Source organism: Thunnus maccoyii, chromosome 17 (assembly GCF_910596095.1).
Source record: "Thunnus maccoyii chromosome 17, fThuMac1.1, whole genome shotgun sequence".
Taxonomy (NCBI): domain Eukaryota; kingdom Metazoa; phylum Chordata; class Actinopteri; order Scombriformes; family Scombridae; genus Thunnus; species Thunnus maccoyii.
The window spans coordinates 20,954,546-20,979,386 of NC_056549.1; the positions used below are offsets into that span (position 1 = coordinate 20,954,546).

The 24,841-nt window shown below is 42.8% G+C and overlaps 1 protein-coding gene across 1 annotated transcript in view; it reads right to left on the reverse strand.

Annotated features, from left to right (window-relative positions):
- gphnb (gephyrin b) overlaps window positions 1-12,263 on the reverse strand; it is a 94,219-nt gene extending 81,956 nt beyond the window's left edge. Inside the window, 1 exon segment of the mRNA XM_042391392.1 lies at window positions 12,069-12,263. Within this exon segment, the coding sequence (XP_042247326.1) occupies window positions 12,069-12,132 (64 nt within the window). The 5' untranslated portion in view covers window positions 12,133-12,263.
- Between the last annotated feature and the right edge of the window lie 12,578 nt (window positions 12,264-24,841).

Here is a 24,841-nt window from a genome sequence, read left to right on the forward strand (position 1 = left end):
AATGAAGTAAGTATGATGAAAGATAAAACAGTTTGTGTGTATGTGTGGATCTAACCAGGAAGCACGCATTAATCTAACAGGTGGACGACAGTAATGAACACATGGACCGGGAATAAGCAAGATGTTTACTGTCAGGATGTCAGTATTTTACAGAAATGATGTGTCCAGCAGAGTACATTTGTAAGACAAATTTTTCTCATCATTATGTCAAACAAATTTGAATCTCAGATGTCAGTGTAAACTGAAAGTAAATCTAGGCTACATATATAGTTACAGTAGTGCCAGGTGGTAAAGGAGACCTGAGGCTAAAGAAATTGTTTTATCACATTAGGGGAAAAAATTGTCTGTTTCTATCTAAGAAAAACAGATTTATGCTTCAAAGTCAATTCAACTGAAATGTTTTATCTCCACGGTAACAGTCACCAGGTGTGACATTTCAGTAAAAGGAGACAAGCAAGTCAAGAAAATGGTAATACACTGAGATTACAGCATAACCAACCAACCAACCAAAGCAATTCAAATGTGTACATTTTTAATTATTCCAATTTCTGTTATGTTTCAGCTTACAAATTAGTCTGTATTCACCTTCATAATGGTTTGATATGCTTAAAAAAGGTAACACTGCACTGCTGAGACTGTTAGCATTGTTAGCGTAGCCCCTACTCTCAACGAGGAGCTCCCTGTGACATCAGCACCCAGTCATCCTGTGATAGATGCCAGATACAGGCGAGCTGACCTCCTCTCCTGAGTGAAACATGAGAGAGGTATATATTTCAGACACCTATTAGATGAGGACTGATAAAGACGTGAGGCGGCATGGCAGCACACTGATGAATCAATGACTTTTTTTTCTCCCCCTTTTCTCTCTTTTTCTTCCCCCTCCCTCGTCCTTCCTTCACCCTTTGCTCCCTCCGTCCCTCCAGCCCTAATTAACACCTCAAGCCAGGACACAGGATCCAGCGGCAGCAGACCAGGAGAGTGACTCATCAGTTAAAACCCACCGCTGTATCTTTTATCTCGATCTCTATCGCCATCACTCAGCGGCTTCTCTCCTCGCACAGGTTATCGCGAGGGACCGACCCAAGAGAAGGAGGGGGGACCCAATCACTGTCGCTCCAGAGTAGTGTAAAAAAAAAAAAAAAAACAACAGGAAAAAAAACTAAAGGTTGCTGGATGTTTTGAACCCACTCAATTGCACCAGGTACACAGTATCCACTGCACTTATATGTATCCATTTTGTGGAAATGAAAATAACGGTGGCTGCAATCATTTAGTAAAAGCACCCAGCAAACATTTTGACATCAGAGAGAAGTTATACACTGAAAATCTGTGTTAAAGCTGCTGTAGAGTTTTTTTTTTATGCATGACAAAAAAATCCACCCCACTTCTCTCATCTCTCCCTAATGGCCAAATTATACCTCTCCGTCCAGGTGTTGCTATGGAAGAAAGTGATTTCTTGTTCAGTGCAGGGTTTAACTTTAACTGTTGAAGCACAGCCATAACACTAGATAGAAGTGTTGTGCATTGTGCATTCATTATACATCCAAATAATTTACATTGTCCCATTTATTTTGTATTAAATAACAGTAAAAATGGTGAAGGTTTGTACTTGGGAGATCACAAAATGCCAATGTGTCCAACATTACTGAAAAGCAAAAGATGAATTCGCAATTTTTATGAAGCCAGCAAGGAAAACATGTAGAAAGTCACAACACAGCCAAAGCAGACCACTCACAGTTCTTGCTGTTTCTAAGCAGCTCACCTGGCAGCAACATGTGGTTTCATTTTTGAGTTAGTGCATTTAAAGCTGCTATATGTAGAATTAGAGAATGTATGATTTTGGTGCCCCCCCAGAGGTAGAAAAAAACCAAAACAGACACTGTGGCAGACATCAATTTATAAGATGCTAAAATTAACTTACATAAAAATACTACATATACAAGCACTAACTGCCTCTCTTATCAATGTAGTTACTGGATGGTGGTTTAGACTATTAGTAACTATCCCAAACCCTTTCCATTAACTTAAGAAACCTAATATTACATTTCATATACATAAATGCACTCTTTATTTAAGGCAAGTTGAAGAGTATATGATATGACATGATAAATAATCGATAAATGCAAAAACTCATGAATAAGTAAGGTATGACATCACCAGTTTCTGCAAAGAGTGAGCAAGAAATGACATTATCATTTCAAACAGCAAACAACTAATGCTAACCAACGTAGGTGGTAAGTACACAGTATATCTATGCTAATCATGGACTCTAACAGAATAAAAGGACAGTAGCAGCACATAATCACAAAAAATTAACACGTGTGGGAAACCCCTTAGACAATGCTACATTTCCCTAAACTAAACATGCATTAAAAGCTTCATATAAGATTTTGCAATTAGCTTTACTTGCATAGGGGAAATACAGCAGGATTCCTCTTGCTCAAGCCTCACTGGCAACAGTTTTAGAGAGACTAAATCCATGGTTCCATAACAACAGACTTCCTGTATTTCCTCAAATAAAAAACGATACTCAACAAAAGCCGGGTCTCTGATAATGGCCGGGGGTGTGTTCGTCACAAACAAATAGAGGTCGGCCCCAAAAACAGGACGGGGAAAAAATCAAGGGTGGTAAAACTCCTGGTGCCTGTTATATAATGTGCATGCCAGTTAAAGCTAGGGCAGGTGATGTATTTTAGAAGCGTTTTTTGTTGTATTTGTTGAAATTCTCTATACATCCCGACAACAATCACTAAATCAAATGCTCTGTCAATAAAAAGAAAAAAATCCGGTATCTGTGGATGGAGCAGGTGTGTAATAAGTCCATCCAATAATTTCATTTGGGCCAAATGTTGGCTAACTGTCCCTCTACGGAACTACCTGCCTACCAGCGTGCACTCTGCCCAAGCACTCATTGTGTATGACTGGAGTCTTCCACAAGGCAGAAAAACAGAAAATTTGGAGGCCAGACAAGCAGTGGGATACCGACGGATAGGAAGTGACGGGACTGCATGAATTGCAGAAGAAGAGAGAAAAAGGACGGGGACATCAACAGAAAGCAGAATGAAACGCAACGTGTGATCATTGAACTATTGCCTGTAGTGAGGGGGAAACTGAACAATGCATAATCTTATCAATAGGACCTGACCGATGCCAATATTAGAGAGTAAAAAAATTCCGATATCGCTATATCAGCACATTATTTGCAATGATCCTTCAAATGTGGTTATCAAACACTTGTGACAAATATATGGAGTGGAGACATGATATTTTACAAAAAACATATGTACATATATATTAAACTTGAATTAAGAGAGACGATCAAATATACATTAATATATATCGATATATCGATTGGGCTCTACTTATCAACAACAGAAGTGAAATGCAATATCACTCGAGTTGAAGCAGGGAGATGGGACACTCATTATTTTTGTGGCGGACTTCAAACAGTTGAGAGGCGGCCCTGTTTACCGTTTACTGTTTACTAAAGGTTGTTGTGTCTTGAGAGGGAGTAGTGTGTGTGAGTGAGTGCAATAACTGTTGTGTATGAATGTTCCCATGTTCATCTGGTGGGAGAGGCTTAGGACAGAGAGGGGAAGGGGGAGAGCTGCATTCTGGCATCTTTTTCTTTTTTTGTTTGTCTTTACCAGATAACTGCCTACCCCACCTTTAAGCATAAATAGTAGTTACCTGGATGTAACTCTAATTCTATGAGTACATGCGTAGCCCTCTAGCTGACCGTCACAGAGAGGGGAGTGGGACGGAAGAGATGCGATATTGTTTAAATACGGCGATAAGGGCACATATTTTAATAATAATGAAAGCAGAAACACTACATGAGCATGGGTAACCAGGGTAACTTGGCTAAGCCGGTGAGCATACATCTAGTAGCATGCTACTTGCATGCTACAGCTAAGTGGTGCACCGCCAAAACATTCCGGATGGAACTCAAGTGCTAGAATTATTGTTCCATATCTCAGAGTAAATGGATTACCAGGAATGCAGTTACAAAAACAGAGCAAACGGAGGCAGATCAGAAAACAAGGAGCCTTTGTACTAAAATATGAGGAAATATACTTATGAAACAGAGGGAAATAAAGGCCTCTCTAATATAGGCTTGTTTCTAATAATGGCCTGGTACCCTCTGCAGTTGAGATAAATAAAGACCCGGGCCACTATTTGAGGAAATACGCTAAGCTTTTGGGATGACCTGTTATGACCCAGAATGTTGTACATCATATAAACCTAAGTGGTAGCACATAGCTTCCTCACCACCCATCAAACACTTGCTGGAAGGTGTTACTACTCATTTCAGAATAGTTTCTCCTATTTTTCACCAATATAAAAATAGAAAACAATAGCTTCAAGCTTTGCATTTCCCATGCCTGTTTTCCTGTCAAAACAAGATAAGTGCTGACACTAAAAAGCACCAGCATCTCTTTTTTGCTTACTACCAAAAATATCGAGCGGAATTGTCCTCTTTTTTTTTTTGGCTATGCTAGCCTCCTGTGATTATCACCTCAACTGAATGACAGACTGTAACAGTGCTTTAGGCCAGGAGGGAGTGGGAACCGACCAACTCTCCTACACCTACGCATCCAGTCTGGGAATAGCTTTCCAGGCAGCCCCGATGGAGCTCTTCTCTGGAGAGTTGACAAGAGCCTACGAGAGCGGAGGAGACTCTTCTCCTTGTCCGCCAAATACCGTCTGCCTCTTGTTCTAACTCACGTCCCAATTAAAGACTATTTACAGTAAGGGAGGATTATTTTCATGGGCCATGAAAGCAGAGAGAGAAATAGAGAGAGAGGGAGAGAGAGGGGTGTGTGCAAAAGGGGGAGGAGAATACGTTTCTCCCCCAATAACACACACACCACTCCCCACTACTCTGCACTGAAAATAATTCCTTTGCAGTGAAGACTTAATTCTCATTCTGTGTTCGTGTCCCTGATCCCGTATTGTCTATTCTGGTCATGTGGTCCGCCTGCCTTACTGCTGTCCACTGTGACAGCTGTGTGTGTGTGTGTGCGTGTGTGTGTGATGCACAGAGAGAGAGAGAGAGCAAGAGAACGAAGGGTCAGTCTGTGTTTTAACTACTGCTACAGTATGAGCCCCACCCATACGAAGGATAATCCTTGTCTGACCACATGCAAACAAAGAGCACAGATATTCCTAGCGTCTAAATAAATGCATACAAACAATCCAGTTTCTTGCTTATTCTCCAACAATGCTACCATTTTGTTTATATAGCCCTTAGGATTACAATATTATTAACATTTCTGATTTTGCAGCCTGTTGGAAGCCAATGTCAAGGTTAATGCAGGCAATAACCAGGAAACACAACACAAAACAGCCACTGAGATTTGGCTTAAAGATGATCTAAAAATACGGGCATTGGATGGAAAATTCAGAAGCAGGAACAAGTGTCCAATTTGTTTTTTTCCCCCCTGTTTAGCTCTTCTGTTCCAAGTGTATCCCTCTCCTACTAGCATACTGTTGAACAGATGCCCACATATCATTGCAAGGGAACACCCCAGTAGCAGCTTAGAGATGATTCAACCATAGACAGACACAGAGAGTTGGGTCAAAGTAGGAAAAAGGAGGAATGAAATCATGCTAGTGGGTAGACACACGCCTGGGGCTCACTGATTCCCATTCAAACCACGTATCTTCATATCACCAGTGAACCGAATGTTAACATCTATTTTGTGTTTTTGTTATCCAGTCGTAATGTCAGCTATGTCAGGATATTACGTTTGGCTGTCTCGGCGTCGACAGAGTGGAAAATGGGGAAGAATAATAACGTTGTGATGCTAATGGGAACACAGACAGACCAGTGGTCATGAGGGAGTTAGCGATGACTTCACAAATACGCAGGTGGGCTGAGCGGTCTTCAAGCGCTTGATTTGAGCGCCGGTAATTTTAACGGTGAGGGAAGTTTCTTTTAACAAGAAAGTCCTTATCTGATCTTTCATTCTACATCTTTTTTATATCTTGTCACTAAGTGAGTAAAACACTTGTCAAAATAGCATCCATTTGATGTTCATTTCAGGGACAGCTTTGTAGTTTGCTGATGTATTTTTGTCATTCCCTGTAGACAACTGGCCCAATGAAATTACCAATGTCTGTCTGCACTCAAAATCTGTCTGCACCCAAACAACTGAGTTTGGGTGCAGACAGATTTTGAGGTATCTTTGTTTTTTTCTTAATTTAGAATGACAAATATCACTGCTAATTGCACATAGCTGTCTACAGGCTATGGCTTTTTCTTCCTAATCTATTATTATCTTTTATTTTTTTATTTTATTCACATTTTACAAGTCACCTAGTTTTTATTTTGGTATTTTACTTGTACCTCGGTGTGTATTAGTCTCCCAATCCATATTTACCACCCTATGTGTTTGACAGTCATTTGTAAAGCACTCTGGATTGCATTCGACATGTATGAAAGATTCTACATAAATAAAGTTTGACTGATTGATGTGCAACTTTTCTTTTCACTTCACAGCGAGAAACTAACCAGGAGAGGATAATGTGAATGCTCAGCCTGGATGGCATGGTTCAGTAGGTAGTTCAACATCATATTATTAACAAGAATATTTTTAAAGATCAATCAACATCACAACATGGAAAAATATACAAAATAACATATTGAAAAATCTACTTGATGTCCAAATAAGTGCGTCCACTGCTGTGTGTTACAAAAGACAAACTTTTTTTCTTGTATGTAAAAAAAGAACTTCAGCAACTGATTTTCTTCGTTCTTAATAAAGTTTTGCTTTGAATAATTACTTAGGATAATAGGATTTCGAAAACTTTACGATCAAAACATAATTTTACTAAAAGTTATTAAACAATAATATTGAATTATCATCCAGCCCTTGTTGACACTATCCCCACATGCAGCCATGGGACAACATGACACCAACTTTTTCTTGAATGAAATAGCTCTAGCTCTGCCATCAACTGTCACACACACACTCAGAAAATTTTCCGAGTGCTAGTGAAGGTATTCTGGGAAATGTAGTCATTTCTTCACTGAGACTAGAATTGGACAAAGCAGGTTGGGGAAAATGGGGACACCAAAAAACCAGATTACATGACAATGACAGAATATCTTCTGCAACACTAAATATCAGTCTGATGATGTTGGAACGCTGTAGAGTATCAGTGAAACACTTGACTTGCATTGCAGAAAGTAGATTGAGTCATTCAGAAAGAGACGCTGAGAGCAGATTGTTCCGTAACCTGGCAGCCACCCATGCCATTCGGTGACAGATGACAGTGTCACCTAGTTTTGGTCAAGGTGCTCTGGCATGCTAGGCCGCCTCTCGCTGACTTGACTCCTGTTTCTCTAGTGAGCCTCTTTAGCGCCTGAGCTGTTAAGGTGAGCTTGGGACAAACTCCAGATATTAAATTATGTGGAAAAGCAGATTAAATAGTTATTATCCCATCTGCAGCCAGACAAGTACACACGAACAGGCACGCATACATGTAAGCAAACTCATGTGCACTCACACGCACAGACACGCAAAGGGGGAATAAACACACACACATGTGATGTACACTGAAGTGATCTATGATTTTCAACACATTCGCTTTGTTTGTGTCTGCATTGTGTGTCACAGCTCAGCATGTATTCACTATGGGCCGTTCAACATGTGTCATGTTGAAAAGCATATGTGTTGTCTCAAACCAGACAAATCATCCCTTTCCCAAAACCTTTTGTCTGCCCGCTTTCTAAGCACAGCCCCTCATCTTTTTAACAAACCAATAAAATGTAGACCACATTCGACTAAGAAACGACCACCACCCCAACAAAATGAAAGCTTCCACCCATTCTGTAGAGCGTCACAGAATTAGTTCTACTTAACAGAGGGATTGAGAGAGCGATCTAAATGTGGTTGTTTTGGGAAGCCTGCCTGCCGTCGATTCATGTCTTTCTGATAGACATGTAAGTTTGGAGAGCCGCCCACACGTCCCTGAGCCTCTCTCAGTTGTTACAACCGAGGGAGATAGAAAAGAGCACAAAAAATAGAAGAGAGAGACACAGAGAGAGAGGGAGGGGGGTTGGGGGGGGGGGGGGGGGGTTGGGGGGTAGATAGAGACACAGAGTGAGAGAGGAAAGAAAAAAATGTGTGCTGTCTGTCGCAGAGTGGAGCTTTCCTACCCTGGCTCATCGTTGGAATATCGGTGCTGAGTATATGTCCATGTCTCTTTGAGGATGGGGCTGGAGTTAACCCACACACACACACACACTCTCAGCAGCCAGCATCAATGGGTCTTTCTATGGACTGTGAATCAAGCCACACATCCAAGAGCATTCATGGCACATGCATGGAGCGCTGTCGTATAATACCGTATGGTCCCACACATACACACTGGCTTTATACAGATTAAAAGCCACTGAATGTTCACTCTCTCTCATGGCCAACATCTGTCTCTCTCTCTCTCTCTCTCTCTCTCTTTCTCTCTCTCTCTCTGCGTGTGTGTGTGTGTGTGTGATCATGGGAGGTATGCATACAGTAGCTATATTTGGGGCTGGGGGGATTTGCTAAGCTGTGTTTTCCAGCCAGAGCTCAGTATTAGTGCAAAGACAAAGAGTAGAGCAGAGTCACATGCATATGCACATACTGCACATGCAAAGGGCACACACACACCAACACACACGTTTCACATATACAGTACATGCATGTGCACACTCAGAGCTGGTGTGGATCCAACATGTGGTATAGCCCAATCTAGTCCTCATGTGGATGGAGGGTTTCCTAGAAAAAACTAGCAGTAAAGGTCCAAATTTACACGTGAAACACTTTACATGTCTTTTTAAGCCGATATAAATGTTTATAATTTCATACTATACATCATAACCAGGCTAGCAAAACTAGCATCTTTACAAGAAAGCAAATAAATATGTCTGAAAACATGATTTATCTTTGGTTTGTTCGTAATGGTCACAAACTCGAGGCCACCTCTTCATTTATGACTGTATCACTCTGCATACGCAAATACACACACGCATCAAGAAAGGAAGGCACGCATATTTAGCAGAAGTGTGTGAGTGTGTAGCTGAGTGCACAGACCCTGAGGCGGGCCCAGGGAGAGAGACACGGGACATTTAAAACTCATGCAAAACAGGAAAGGGAAAAAAAAAACAAAGAATGATAGATAGAAACTGGGCACTCGTGCATTAAAATACACACACACACACACACAGGTAGTCACAGAAAAAAAAAAATCAAATCACTCACATCACTATAGGCTGAGCACAGCATGAGAAGCTTTCATCCACTCCTAACAAAGCTCACATTTTCAGTGTGACATCTTTGACAAGTGACAGCCTGTTCACCCCAATTATCCTGTTTCAAGTTTCCTACCTCCTTCTCCTCGCAAATAAACCCAACCTCTTATTCAAACATTCCACGAAACACATACATTATTTCACACACACACACACACACACACACTTGGGCACGTCAACCTCACCTCCCCTGCACTGCACTGTGTGTCCAGGGTCTAAACAGAGATGTCCCCTGGGCTCTGTCACCTGTCTAGAGGGATGGGGGGCTAAGTGATGGAGGAGGGTAAGCCAAGGTCTCATCTCCTCCCTGGTGACTGAATGCAGGAGTGGACAGCTGACCTTTGACCCGCGCAGGAAGGAAGATTGAGCACTGCTCCGGACTCCATTAGCATTCTGCTCACACAGGCCCCATACCACAGCAGACTAACGGCATGAACACTGTGGATGGTTCTTGCGTTATAGGAGAGATCCAGTCAACCTGAATATTTGGAGCTTCGCTTCCTCGTGGCAGCACGGCAGGGGAGTCTGTGCTCTCAAAATACATCATCTCACAAAAAATTCCCCCCCAATGAGGGAACCACACAGCGGTCTTTGTAGCCACAAGGAATCCTGCCATGATTAGATTCTTAAAAGGCTAAGGGTCAGGTAAAACATGGCAACTTAATGCCACTGTGCACCGTTTCCTCCCCGTTTTTTTCCCCCTCACTCCTTTGATGCTTTGTTTCCCTGACAGTGCAAGCCCTCCTACTCCATATACACACACAAATACATCAAAAAGACAAATAAGCCTGTCGGTTGTGTCTCTGTGCGTCTCAACATCGGCATATGTATGCGGGAATTGTCAACACTGCACAGCGAGATCAAACTGGCAATCTGTCACTATGCTGGGGATACAGTTGGGGATTCAAGTGACTGATGACACATAGAGAAATTAACCCCCTCTGATGTGGCGTGGTCATTGATGTAGTGTTTCAAAATAAAGGCTAAGGTATGCTATGACCTCCAGTTGGTGATCAACAGAAGGCAAACATCCACCTACGTGAAGAAAAAACAACATGAAAGCATGCTGACTTCCCCTTAAAACACCAAATCCTTATCAGTTCTTTCACAAATTACACATTACACAGTTATGGCAGCTCTAAAAAATATAGTTTAACTCTATTCAAGAGAGAAAAAGGTGTCTAAATCGACATGAGATGGGTTTATCCTCTTCTACATCCCTGGGTGTATCTATCTGATGCAGTATTTACCGTGGTAAGGTCAGTACCGCACTGATTTGTGAGTGACGCTGGATTTCAGCACCACGGACAGCGCTCTGCCTCACTCTCCAGCGTGAAGAGAGGAGGAGGAAGGAAGGAAGGAAGGAAAGAAGGGAAGGAAGAAAGGAAAGGAAGAAGGAGGCGGGTGGTTGTGGTGTTGTTGGTGGTGGGGGTTTCCCTGGAAGATTTCAGGCGAGGGTCTACACAGTCATTCCTCCATCGCTACACATCGCCTACCACCTCCTCCGTGCCGGATTTCCATACGGAGGAATACCGTATGTGTGAGATCACGGCTTTCATATATTGATCGACCGAGCCTCACACAGGATGGACAGAGAGAGGAAAAGAAAGAATGAGGGGGGGAGAGGAGAGGGAGGGAGGGAGGGAGGGTATTCCTCTGGACAGCCTTTATCATGCATCCACCCCACCACCACCACCACCACCACCACCCTCCCTCCACTCCAAAAAAAATCTGTTTAATCTACTTTCCGATCATGACAACAACCGCTGGAATCGCCTCGCGTGATGGTTGGCGATCAGAAACATGACAAAGCAATAGACTACACACACACACACACACACACACACACACGCACACACACACATAAGGAAATAAATGCAGGCCGGCGGCGACCAGATCTAACACCATCCGTCGCCTCATAGCCGCACATTGCATCCAAGCGCATAACGTTTCCAACATTGGTAAGTGAGAGACGCGCCGTCATCGCGCTGCATTTAGAGGAATGTCAGGAAGATTTTTTACCCGTGTGTTCAGCCCCACCAAACCGAGCCAGAGCCGTTATCATGTGTCATGTAAACTCCTCGGTCGGCACTGTCATTCACAAAATAAACCACACAGACTATCATCCGACGTCTACACGCATTTTTCACCAATTTTCCTCAGATTATCCACTGTTCTTAATGGGCCAAGGATGCGCTCATCATCATCACCATCACCACCACCACATCCACATCCACCTTCAGCAACTGTCGTGAGCAACACTTAAAAAAAAAAAAAAAAAAATCGCTGTGGTCAGCTGGGTGTCAATAATGCAATCTATAGCCTGAGCATCTTTAGCAGCGACACAACACACGGTCAGCTGTAGCCTAATTTTCAGCTCTGACAAGCAGATAGGGGCATGAATTATTCAATACACATAAACTGAGCTCTTCTTCTTCAGCAGGGAAAACGGCTCGACAAGAAATCTACACGAGCGGACACAAACCAATGCAGAACCCACATTTAGCCCTTCCACCGCATAAGCACTGGATGTAATGTAGCATGTACATTAATGCATAAAAAAGAGAGAGAGGGAGAGAAAATGCAAGGCTTTAAATCAACGTCGCCTTCAAGAGGCTGCAAATACCAGCGAGAGACCGAGAGCCGCCGCCGCCGCCGCCGCGCAAAAACCAGCCGACATGTATGAAGATCCAGGCTGACAGCCGGCGGAAATGAATTCATAGAAATATGAGCGAAATATGAAAGAGCCGATGGGCATTTCTGCTTTTACCTGTCAAGACTCCGACCCGGATTTGGTGGTCGTGGTTCGTTAAAATCATCCCGTCTGACGCCATGTTCAGCAGCGCTGTCGCCCGCACCGAGAACTCACGGCAGGGCCCAGAGCCGATCGCATCGAACTTAGTGGGGAGAGGGAGGGGAGGAGGAGGAAGAGGAGGAGGAGGAGGAAGAGGAGGAGGAAGAGATGGAGGAGGGTTGGGATACAGCAGAAAAAAAAGACGAAAAAAAAAACTGCCAGACGAGATGAGTAGAAAGCCGAGCAATCATTCGGACACCTACAGATAGGCGGGCAGGATGCGGGGGCCGTTTCAACCGCACACATCACTCAGCTGGCCGCCTGCCACGGTAGTAGTGTGGATCCCAGATTAATTCTTATGGAGACCACTATTGATTTCCAGTGAAGGCTTTTAGGGGAGACAGACTAGCAGTGCGTCTGCAGACGCCACTCAGTTCTCTCATGTTATGCATTTGATGCCATTTATGGAGGGATTTTTAGACCCCTGCTGCTTAGAGGCCTCACATCTGACCCCTAACATGAAACAGTAGGCTTATCAACACTGAAAAGCATCATCTTGGGGGTCCCATAAACGCCCCCCTACCCCTCCTCCCCCACCCGCCGATCTCTCCACCGTGAGTTGCACCCCTACTTTTAAAGATTAAAGGGGCTTCTCTAAGAGCCAGCGACAGCACCCCAGAGATGTGTCGACTACGTCTCAATGCAGAGGCTTAAGAGAAGATCACAGTCTGACCTGTAAAAATGCAACTACATCCCCGGGCAAAAAAGCACCGCTGCTATTTATAGACTGGCTGCACGCTTCCATGGTGTATAATTTCTCTTGTTTATTCTCACGGAATAAAAAAAAAAGAAGCCCATCCTCCAGCTTCTGAATCTATCAATATACATAATTCATTAACACACATACATGAGCACAGTAACCGTAGCAAGAAATGGGGCAACTCTCCCAGCTTGACTGGCTCGCTTCAACAGCATTGCCATGTCTGTGTCCAATGACCCAACCAAAGGAACTGACACAATTTCCACACTTTATTTAGTAGCCAATTCCCTCTTCTATTGTGTTACAATTAGTAACACGAGGTGTGTGTCTGCCAAGGACATGAAAAAGACCTTCAAAGCTTATCTGATGTCTTAACCTGAGTTGGATTTTGACTCAAGGGCAAGCTTCTGTGCAACTTATCTATATCATGCTATTCTAATGCACATCACAGAAGCATCAGGAATTGGACAATCGTTCATTCTTTATAAATTCCAGAATGTATATTTATGATGGATGCATCTTAGGAATACAGAGAAACACAAAGTTTTGACCCATTAGCATATTCTAGTCTGGTTAGCAAACAAAAACTGGGTAGTCACTACCTATCCTACCCAAGCTCGTTGAAATACTTGCTACACTTGTTCATTTGCGAGAGAGTTAGATGTGAAGATGAATACCAATCTCATGTTTGTGTGTCAACTATGGAGCCGGAGCCCAGGTGACAATTAACCTAGCTTAGCATAAAGACTGGATGGCAGGAGGAAACAGCTAGCTTGTAACTCTTTTGTTTTTACCTCACACAACTGAAATTTGAAATGACAATTTGTGGTGTTAGGGGAAGGAATATGGTGTAACTATTTCCTGATTTATAAAACAGTTTTTCCATCCACTCAGCACTTCTAATTGCCTCCAAACTCCAGCGCCATACTTAATGCAGACATGAGAATGGTATCAATCTTCTCATCTAACTCTCTGCAAGAAAGCAAATAAGCATATTCTTTTAATCACAAATGTCAATAATTAGATAAATAAAAATATTAGTAGTAAATTGGTATAGTCTACCTAACTACTGTTCTTAAAAGTTAACCCAGGCTTGCCATGTTTGTAGAAACGTCTATGGAGTACTTCTTAGATTGTATGTTATATTTTTTTTTTCTATAGAAGGGAACTAGTTTGCTGGTCTACAACATATGAGGAGTGGAGGACGCCATGCTGCAGGGAGCTCCCCGTAGCATGGCATCACTACAGCGTCCACATCTGTCAGCCTGTCAGTGATAGAGAGAGCCAAGTGCTAAACAGGCCTTGTTAATGGTGAGAACCAGCATGCACTTTAAGTACATGCACACACACACACACACACACACACACACACACACACACACACTCCATGGTCCAGGGTTGGCAAGCTTTCCTGGAAGGCTGGAATTTCCTTGTTGGTGTAAAGTGGGAGAGCTGGGGCGGAGATATTGGAGGAGAGATGTATGGAGGAAAGGAGGGAGGGGAGGCATCAGGTTGAAGACATTGGGGACCCCATCTGGTGTGTGGAGGACTGTGTTTATGTAGTGCACAAGTGCGTATTATAATGACGGTGTAATTACCTCAACGTCGGTGGAGCTGCTCGCTGTTCATGGATAGGTGATGAGGAGGCAAGGGCCATCGCTCTCCCCTTTTTCCCTCACCATCCATCACAATAATAAGGGGAGCCCCAGCAGACGGAGGGAGCTGTAAACGTATGCTTCCACATCTTTGTGGTGAGCTTGGGGAGGCCCCCTTTTTTTCCCCCAAGGCTCCAGATGCAGGAGAGGGGAGGGAGGGGGGCGCCAGAGGATAGCAGCTTGCTCTGGCTGTTTGCGTTATGCAACATTAGAGGTGCTTAAGCCCTATCTTTAGGCTGCTGGGACATGTTGCAGGGGAAGAATCTCCCAAAAAGCTATGTGGTAACCAGGCCAGTCATACTCCATATCATTGCAAACACACAGAGCATAAAAGAAGATATTTTTGGAGGCTGTTTTACTACTTCTGTGTCATGACTCTCCCTCAAAGTCTTTGGACTTGTGAAGAGGCTGCATATCCATCCAATGTCATAAAGCATGCAAGACATAGTTGCCAAAGAGCCATAAAGCTTTACTTCCGCCCCAATGAACATCGATTCCTACAAAGAAAACACCAGGCTAAAGATGTTAAATGCATGATAAAGCATGCAGTTGCAGGTTTTACACAGTTCCAGAGTTAAACACCTTTTTATTGCTCTAACTTTTGTACCTCACCATTATATATGGATCAGATAGCTAATTGAATATTAAAATGCGCTTGATGTGAGTTTGATTAGCCAACAGTATATCAGTTTTGTCTATTTCTGTCATCTACAGTGTGATGTCAATGATTGGAGCAGACAATTAGACTCCTTTCACCAATCATATGTTGTCTTGGAGAGGTGCCCTGCTGACGATGGCAGGCTGCTCTTTAATTAAAATAAGGGGGAGGGAAAAAAAATGCAAAACAAGAAAGGGAAACTTACCCTGGGGCTTATTCAACATTATCCCATGATGCTTTCTCCAGAATACCTGACTAAATCTGGCCTCAGCTGAAGAGGAGAAGTCAGTGAGGGAAGAAAAAAAAAAACAATTATCCATCTGCGAATGAGCAGCAGACACTTAATTCAGGACTGTTAGGGACAAAGCCCCTTGTTTAGAGACAGTAATTAGGTAACAACATGGCAAGGAGGTTGGGAAGAGTTGGAGGCGGGGTGGAGTATACCTCTGGTCATCCAAGGAGAGAGAAAAATGGAGGGATAGAGATGAAGAGAGAGTAGACAAGAAGGGAAAGAATGAGAGAGCAGACATGAGAAGGAAGGGAGTGTGTGTGTGTGTGTTAGGCAGCATTCTGATGAGTGCAGGATCTCTGCCGACTCCCACCACCATTACAGCAGCGCAGAACATCGCCCCAGGGCTTTGGAATCAAACCCATTACATCTGATACTGGATTTCTCTCTGCTCAGAATTAATGCAATGTGGACTCGCCTTCTCTAAAGCTGGCCAGTGTCGCATAGCATCGCTGCGCAAAGAGCTGCACCACAAGGAAAAGAGGACAGGGGAGGAGGAGAGTGAGGGCCTGAGAGTCTGAGAGGGATACTGGAGAGGGAGGCTCGCTGCAGCCGGAGGGGTCATTTCATATTTCAATTTTTTTTTATTATATTGAAACAGGGGCTGGCTGTCTTTAATAACTCATAGGATATATGGGACTGTGTACACATAAAGGGCCTATGTATATGTTTATACAGGGGCCTTGTAGTCCATTTGCATAATTAACAGACTGGCATTTGAAAAGCAGAATGTCAGCACAAACAACCTTGGACACCAAACTACCCCGGGTAATTTTTTTTCAGCCGTGTAATTGGCTCCTAATGCAGAGGAGTTAAACATAGAGATTTTCTGCCCTTAAAGCAAAAAAAAATCTCCTCTTGTTAATGGGCTCAGCACTCCCGGATTCCTGCCGGTGATTATCAGTCAGCTTGGACTTTTGGAAGTTTGGGAAAGGACCTCTGCTAAATTATGGATCTAAAAAAACCCCTTTAAAGCAGTTAAATGACTAGAAATTCTTTCTTGTGTATGTATATCTGCCACATCTTGCTTTCAAACTTAACCAAGACCACTTATTGGTTTGAAACGAGGATGAAAAAAAAAGTGTTTTTGTGATTTTGTGCAATTTTTCTGGCAAGCCTGGCCCTCATTTTGTCTGAGCTACTCTGTAGTAGAGTGAAGGTAACACGTCCATCCATCTCTGCCTCTCCGCCTATTCGTAGTGACATGTCTGATGTAATGTTTGTGTAAGCGACCGTACTCTCTGTGGCTACATAGCTGGCTTTGCACATAATGTCGATGCTATGTCCTGAACACATCCTGCTCGACAGTTACATGCAATCTCAAGCAAATTGGCAGTATAAAGGATGAAACTTTTTATAAGACAGAACCACAGCTGATACACAACCAGACAGTGTTTTGTGCTGCTCTAGAATCATATTTGGCACTATACGAACAATTTTAAAGATTTTGTTTTTTGAGCAACGTAGAGAAATGGTTTTGATTGTGTTTCATTGAGCAGCTTTTTTATAAAATAGAAATCAGACCCTTATTTAGGACCACACAGAAGCATTTTCCTGAATTGCCTGATTTAGTTTTATATAGAGATTGTGTGAGTCCGTTTGGAGTTCAAACCTAATTCCTGAACTTTCTGATGGGACTCAACCAGCATATTGCTTTGCCGATTTATCAGACCAGTGCTGATTTTTTTAAATTACACTGGACACCAGCCAGTCATGCTGTTTTCTGCCAAAATGTGGATGGAGATTCCACCAATCATCAGATCAGAAAAGTTCTGAAAGGAGCATAAAACTTGAACTGTGATTGCATACAAACTATAAAAGATATGAAAAACTTAACTTTAATTAATGTGTGAAAATCCCACTTCTTGTTACTGGTTTATAGTTTGAATGTATGAATGTGTAGGAAGAGTGTAGAGTTGAAAATGAATGAAAAATTGTGAAACTTTGACAAAATTTTATGAAGACTATAGACACTGCTATGAAATTGGATTTTATACATACATGTTTTACTAAAAAGTGTGTTAAAGACCTGCTAATCTACCTAAAAAGTACATTTGTTCATGTTTTGTGTGTCTATTGATGGTCTATTTAGGGGTTTTTTCCACCCTGACAAGAAACACTGAATAAATTGGAACTGTTTGGCATGAAGATGCTCCAATGTAAACATATGGAAATCTGAACAAAATAGCAGCATTGGCTACTTTACAAATAGCAAAAAACTGTAAATTCTGTAAAATCTGTTGAACATTTGTTCTCAACTTGTTTCATATCAGTGTGGATTTTTTTTTTATCATGAAAAGCAGCATTATTTTGTTGAAATTAGAAAAGGCCTGCTTCTATATGGAGCCAATCATCATTTTTCAAATAGAGCCATTTCAAGCTCATTTAAGGTTTAGTACATAAACAACTTTATCTCTTCCAGGAGTGGAGGTGCACTGTTGAAGCGTTTTTGCCTTCAGATGCACAAAAATGTTCCACACACTTGTGGCTGTCTCTTGTCATCAAATCTGACATACAAGTCAGGAAGCGTGAACCGAAAAAAAAAAACTAAAAAAAAAAAAAAACACCCTCTGGCACCTGTCCTTCCAAACTGTTGCCAGGGAAGAATTGAATTCTGGGATTTGCCGGACACAACGTTGCCTTCAGGATGTAATCTCACATCTACACACCTATTAACCTCCACCAGCAGAGAAGTTGGAATGACGTTCAAGCTCCAGTGGGTCCAGTGCAGGATAATGACTGTGGTGAGTTCAGGTAATGTGGTTAGCGCGCTGTTGGGGCCAAGCTGTCAGCTCTGTGGCAGAGTTAGATGTGTGTGTGTGCGTGTGTGTGTGTGTGGTGGGGGGTTAGGGCGGGGGGACCTGACAGGGCCTGGGAGCAGAGTAAGCGGCATGGGATCAGTGGCATTGCCTGACTGAATCGGACATCTTCCTGCAGTAAGTTCTCTCCTGAAGCCTCTCTTGAATCACACATATATGAACACACACTAATACATGCACACATTTACACATACATGTGCGTAAATAGAGGCTATAAGTGTGCATGCACCAAGACACACTCTCATCTCTGTAGATTAGAGATACTGCGCCTCTTATCTTTTCTCTTCCTATTTTCTCCCTTTCCTCCTCCTCTTCCTCCCCCTTTCTCCATCCTCCAAGTGAAGACGCTGCAGGGAGGGGAAGATGTCCATGGCCAATGCTACATGACTTATTACTCATCCAGGCCTTTGGTGGACCTCAGAGCCTCATCAATGCCTGCGGCAGTAGCATGGCGCTTTGAACCCACACTCTCCTTGTTCTGCCAGTTAGCCTGTCAATCAGTCAGCCAGCCAGTCTGTCAGTCACTGAAGCATCCATGCAGTTATCCCTCTCTCAGGCCCAGGTACCACCACCTTTCATCCCCCTTGCTCCTACAACTATACCGCCACAGGGGCCTCTTCATCCAGCTCCTCTCCTCTTGTCCGGTTGGCATGCAGACCCTCAGCCGTCACCCCCGGTGCCCCCCTACATGGTCTCCCATTTCACCGCAGGAGCCCTGACTCACACCCAGGCCAGTCGGAAAAATGAGCCAGCCATGCAGAAGAGATAAGATGCAGGGAGGGAAGGCACGCAACCAATAAAAACACATCATTCAAAGTGAGGCGATAAAGAGGGAAAACCAGAGTTGAAGGAAGATGTGGGGCAGTATGAGAAGTGAAAAGAAAGGCAGAAAAGTATTTAATCCATTCAGTATGTCCGATTTTTCACCACATACATTTGTTATACAGATTTGAAGAGTATGACTTGCAGATGTAAAATCAGGAACAATAACTTAACTTTGATAACAAGTGCAATCCTGTGTTGATGGAGTGATGCTTTTGTCAACATCTAACTCACAGATTGTGCCTTTATCCTCTTTTGAATATAATATCTGTAACATTTATAGAAATTAAGGACAGTATTTTTGTGTTTAATCATATTTTGTGTGCATGGACATTGAACGTTTTTTTTTAATCTGGGTGAAATGTAGGATATTGAGCATCAAAGATTTGACATAACGGCTGGAAAACGCCATCTTTTAAAAAATTTAATCCTAAAAGGGTCAGCTTTCACAAGCAGCAAACATGCATGCATAAAGAATGTCCAGATTATGAATGCATACATGGATGTTGACTTGATTTTGATTTGAAGTCCAAATCTAACAATTTCAAGCCCATGATTTGAAGATTTAGTTATTTTCGATTTGACAAGAAAGAGCAGAGGCAAGAATAATTAGCAGCCTCGCTCATCCTTCGCTTTCTAAACCCTGAACCCTACTCAGTCTGGCCCAATTTGTGTTGGTGTGTCGTCAGAGGGCCAGGGGATTTAAGCTAAGCCATATCAGCAGCTGAAAAGGACTCCTCTGAGAAAATACACTGGCCTGGATGTGGCAAATATATTGCTGTAATGCGTTCATGTTTGCAGGGGCCAGAGATCAACAATAGAGCCAGCTGAGGCAGAAGCAGAGAGCTTTGCCTCTGGTAGAGTACTCCTCAAGGACCCAGGATGCACATGTTGTAGTTTAGCACAGACATGTTATATTCTCAACAAGTACATGCTCCATTCAACCTTGAGCTGCATCGAAGGCTGGAGCAATGTCGGCTGCTAAGATCTAAAGTGTGTCTATTATAAGCAGCATTTTTGAACCTGAATCTGCAAAGTGCAAGTCCACTCAGTCATGAAGAGAGACCCCAGGGACAGGTCACATCATCCCTCCTGATCCGGTCTCGTCTTCTCACGCAAATATATCAAACGACGCAGCACACACTAACACACATTCACACACACGTTGACAAACATGTATGAGTGCACACAGAGAAAAATAGTAAGAAAATATACATTTTTGGTGCATGGATCCACAGAAATCGCAAAGCAACTTCATACTATAGTGTGTGTCTAAATGATTCCCAACATGGGGATTGGGACCCCAAAATGGGCCACAAGATAAGCCTGAGGGGTCATGAGATGATTAACAAGTTAGGAAAGTAGAAAAAAAAAACATTCTGCACAAATTTAAATTAAATTCAAGTTTTGTCTTTCATTTTATGTGAAATACAGTTTTACCTCTTCAGGTCTGAATATAAAATTAAAGAACTGATATATATATATAATATAAATATATATAAATATATATATATATTATATATATATATAAAACTGAAGAATATAAAATGAAAATTCTGAATTTGCATTCAGTAGTAATCACACGGTCTCTGCCATAAAAATTACGCCATCCTCCTTTTCACACCCAACCTGCAATCTAAACTCTGACCTCTGCACGACACTGCGTTATTGGATAATGACGCTAGCGACATGTATGACAATAGTGTTGCTGCCACGCTGTGACAAATGGAGAGGATCGTGACAAAGATGTTAAGGAGGCGAGGCTCATTTAGAGCACAGTACATGTTGGGAGATGTATGGCCCAGCATGCAACGCAGCCTTAAGAAGAGCCTGACCTCCCAAGGACACACATAGGCCAGAATCCTTAACTTACACCAGGCAGGCAGGCAGGCTGACTTGCAGGGACACCAGATATTAAAGGGGGGGGGGGCAGCAGCGACACAGAGTCACCCCCTGGCTAGAACGCCTAATATCCTGCGGTGCAAGCTTTTATCTGGCAGACCTTAGTGGCCCACCTGAGTGCAGAGCCAGCTGGGGAGCAGAGTGTTAAGCTGTTGGCTGTCGCTGTGTCATGTCTGTGTGTTAACAGGAGGCCCAGGCTCTACTGCTGCTGCTGCTGCTGCTGCTGCTGCTGCTGCTGTATCTGAGGGCTTCTGTGAGATGCGTGTTGCAGTTTGATGAGTGTTTCTTGCTGCAGTGCGAGAAAGAGAGAGAGAGAGAGAGAGAGAGAAAGAAAGTGAGAGAGAGAGAGAGAGGTAGAGAATCCCTCCCCATCAGAGCTTCACATTTCCTGCTGTTGCCAGCATGGTTGCATATGCACATATTTACATGCAGGCATGTGCACACAAACACACACACACACACGCACGCACACACACTCTTAAATGTAGAAACGCATGCAATAGCACACTTGCACATGAATACACAAACAGTGCACGCACACAGTGAGAAAGGAAGTGCTTCAGTGACCCAGCACGGCGAGATAAGGCTGCTCTGCAATTCAGAAATATGCAACCTGCATGTTAACAACCCCTGGAGCGCAGCCTCCCCGGGGCGCTCTGCCTTCTCTCTCAGCCTCCCCACCTCCCTGCTCTCCGTGTACCCATCCTCTCCCTGGTTCCGTAGACCTCCTCTCTCTACCCATCCCTCTATCCCACACCTCCAACTCGCCTCACCTGACTGCAAACAGAGAGAGAGAGAGAGAGAGGAGGGGAAAATGGAGGATGGATGAGGCAGAGGGGAAAGAGAAATGGAAGGAGACAGAGGGAGATGTGTGTGACTGCAGAGGGGAGCCGAGTGTGTTTCTACTGTGTTTCTCTCTGTTGGTCTGGAAGCATGTGCAGAGTCCCAGTGAGCTGCTGCAGAGCTGGGGCAAGAGGACTTGAAGGGGTGGGGGGTGGGGGGCAAACACAACATATGGAGGACTAATGAGGTTCTATTTGGAGGGCTTCTTGAAGAAAGGTTAGGTGAGGCCAAATATGAGGGGATGCAGGTGGGTGGGGTTAAGGGAAAACAGAGGGATCAAAGTGGCCGGAAAGAGGAATATGTTAGCCAGAGACAGTGTTGTTGAGGGAGAATGTGAAAGAGAAGAAGAAGAAGGAGGGAGGGGAAGGCACAAAAGAAGTATAAACAGACAGAAGGAGAAAAAGAGTGAAAGAAAGCTGAGATCCATTCTCAGTAGTGGTGGGAGATTGGCAGGTTTCCGCACTGGAGATGCTATTGAGAGTGACACGTCCACACGACACAGCCGTAACACATTGGCTTTGATACTAATATCAGTCTTTTTAGTGGGAGGTTGATGAAATTTGCATTTAGATTGAAATGACTTGGGGACGGCCAGGAGACCACAGAGGGCCACAGAAAGGAAGAGAGAGGTAAGGGGAGAGGGGCGGGGGTGTGTCTTTGCTTCACTCACAGTTACGGGATGCTCCAGTTTTGCCTGCTCTCCCCTAAACAAAAAGCACACACAGATGCACACTTGCCAACAGATCTCCTCCTCACACCCTCTCTACATGCCAACTCACCCTTGCTGAGCAATATAAACTTAACTATTCTCTGCAGATTTGAAGTTGTCCTATTCTGAGCAGTGTTTAAAGAGTCCCCACCTGACTGGGTCAAGGATGCAGGGGAGCTCTGCACAGCATCCACATCTCCCCTCCCTCTGTTCTCCAACCACACATGCCTGACATTTGCATAGTCCAGAGACAGGGAAGCCATGAGGAGGAGGTGGGTATTGCGCTCAATTTGTGTCTTAATCACATTAAAACGGCCCTGTGCAATTTTCTAAACGATTTAACGAGGGCTGTGTCGACTGAGACGGATCACGCACTGTGTCCTAATATTGAGCCCCGCTCGCCTAATGGAAGAGAGAGCAAAACACTTTATTTCTCCCCGTGCAATATTGGCACTGTATTGTTTAGCTAATGTTATCAGAGCATCCAATAATTTTTCTTCTTGGGGGCAGTGAAAATATTTTGTTTATCTGTCACAATCATCGAATTTCAGTTCAGTTTCTTTACTGGAATGACTTAATCAAATAAAATACTGTCAAGTCAGTATGGAAAGTTTACATATTCAGAGCCACCAAACAAAAATCATGATTAACTATCTGGTTTGAAAATATAAATCATAAGTTATGACATTATCATCAGTATCTACAGTGACATACAGCCCAGTAAACCTATTCTATCAATCAGCTTCTCACTATGACAGAAAGGATCTCAAATGAACAAAGTTATAACAGTTTTGGTCATTTCACATGAAAGATTTCTGTGTTTGTGTTTTTGTGTGATTATGTCTCGCTGGTTTTAAGTGGGCGGGGCTCAGTTGGGAAAACATGATGTCACATACTTCCATGCACCAATTAGGATTTATTCTGAGTGTGATGACAGGAGTTTTTGAGTGTTAAACTCCTCATAAATAATTGATTTTTGTTTATTTAGTCATGACTATTTAACCCTTACATACTGTTCGGGTCAAATTTGACCCATTTTGACATTTGAAAGCAGTAAAAACACCCTAAATGACATTATTTAAGTCTGAAATGTTATGACTTTTCCTAACATGGCCCAGAATATATAGAAATGGAAATTTTTCAATAAAATTCATAGAAATAATTATGACTGTTATGTTCTCCTGTTTTAGTTAACATGAGATCATAATATAGTGAGATTGAAGTGATCATCAGTCAGAGACTGTTAAGCTACACTAACAGTGCAGTGGCAGCATCAGGTTGACAACAGGCTTTTCCAGAGGACAAGAGCACCACCTTGTGTTAATATATTATAAAAGGCACTAACAGACATCACACATATCCACTACATATCCATACACATATCCACCTAATACAGATGGTGAGGACAACCGACTAGACAACTCCTTACTGTTACAATTACGTGGAAATGAATTGTCTGTCAGTATCTCGTTATGTTTCCATAAACCTCAAATCACAAAAGCTGCATCTGAACAAAATGTCCTCCTAGGAAAGTAATTTAATTTATTGTTGAATTGATTTAGGTATTCTTTACAGCAAGTATGAAAATCTACCCTTGGGGTTAGAGCATTTTACAAAAGTTTCACCAGTAATAAAAGCAGATGTCTTTCTTTCTTTTTTTTTCTTTTTAAGTGAGGCAAAATGTTAAGATTCAGTTCTACATTAATAACCTAAAATGTATATTCTGCATTGTAATTCAGAAGGTCGAAGCAGAGAACAAAGTGACTATGCGGCAGTTCTAAGTGTATCCATAGGATGTGGTCAATAATTGTAAGGTGAGTCTACACTATTAATAAAGAATAAACCAGACAACACAGAATATGCATGCAGAACATGTGCTCAAATTACAAAAACCACAAGTGTTGTTCACTGTGGACCAATGGAAGGATCAATACAGCATGTTTATTAAGTGGTATCCCACTAAAATAATGGTGCCGGTGGATTTTCTCCAACCACTGGCCATTACTGTATGTTAATGTGTGCAGAGGAGACAGTGATATGCATTACGTAGGAGATGGAATTGCATTAAGTGTTAATAGCAATTTACAATTGCCACATCCCCTCGGAGGATTTATAATCTTCCGTGTAAAACAATTTAATCTTCTCTGTCAATATAATCCTGCTGATATTATTAAAACACCCATGATGACATGTTGATATTACTATTTTGCCTCAGAGCTAGTTATTTTAATTTACCTGGTGGGAGGGAGTGGGCCTCTGTGTGCATCCGTGTGTGTGTGTGTGTGTGTAGAG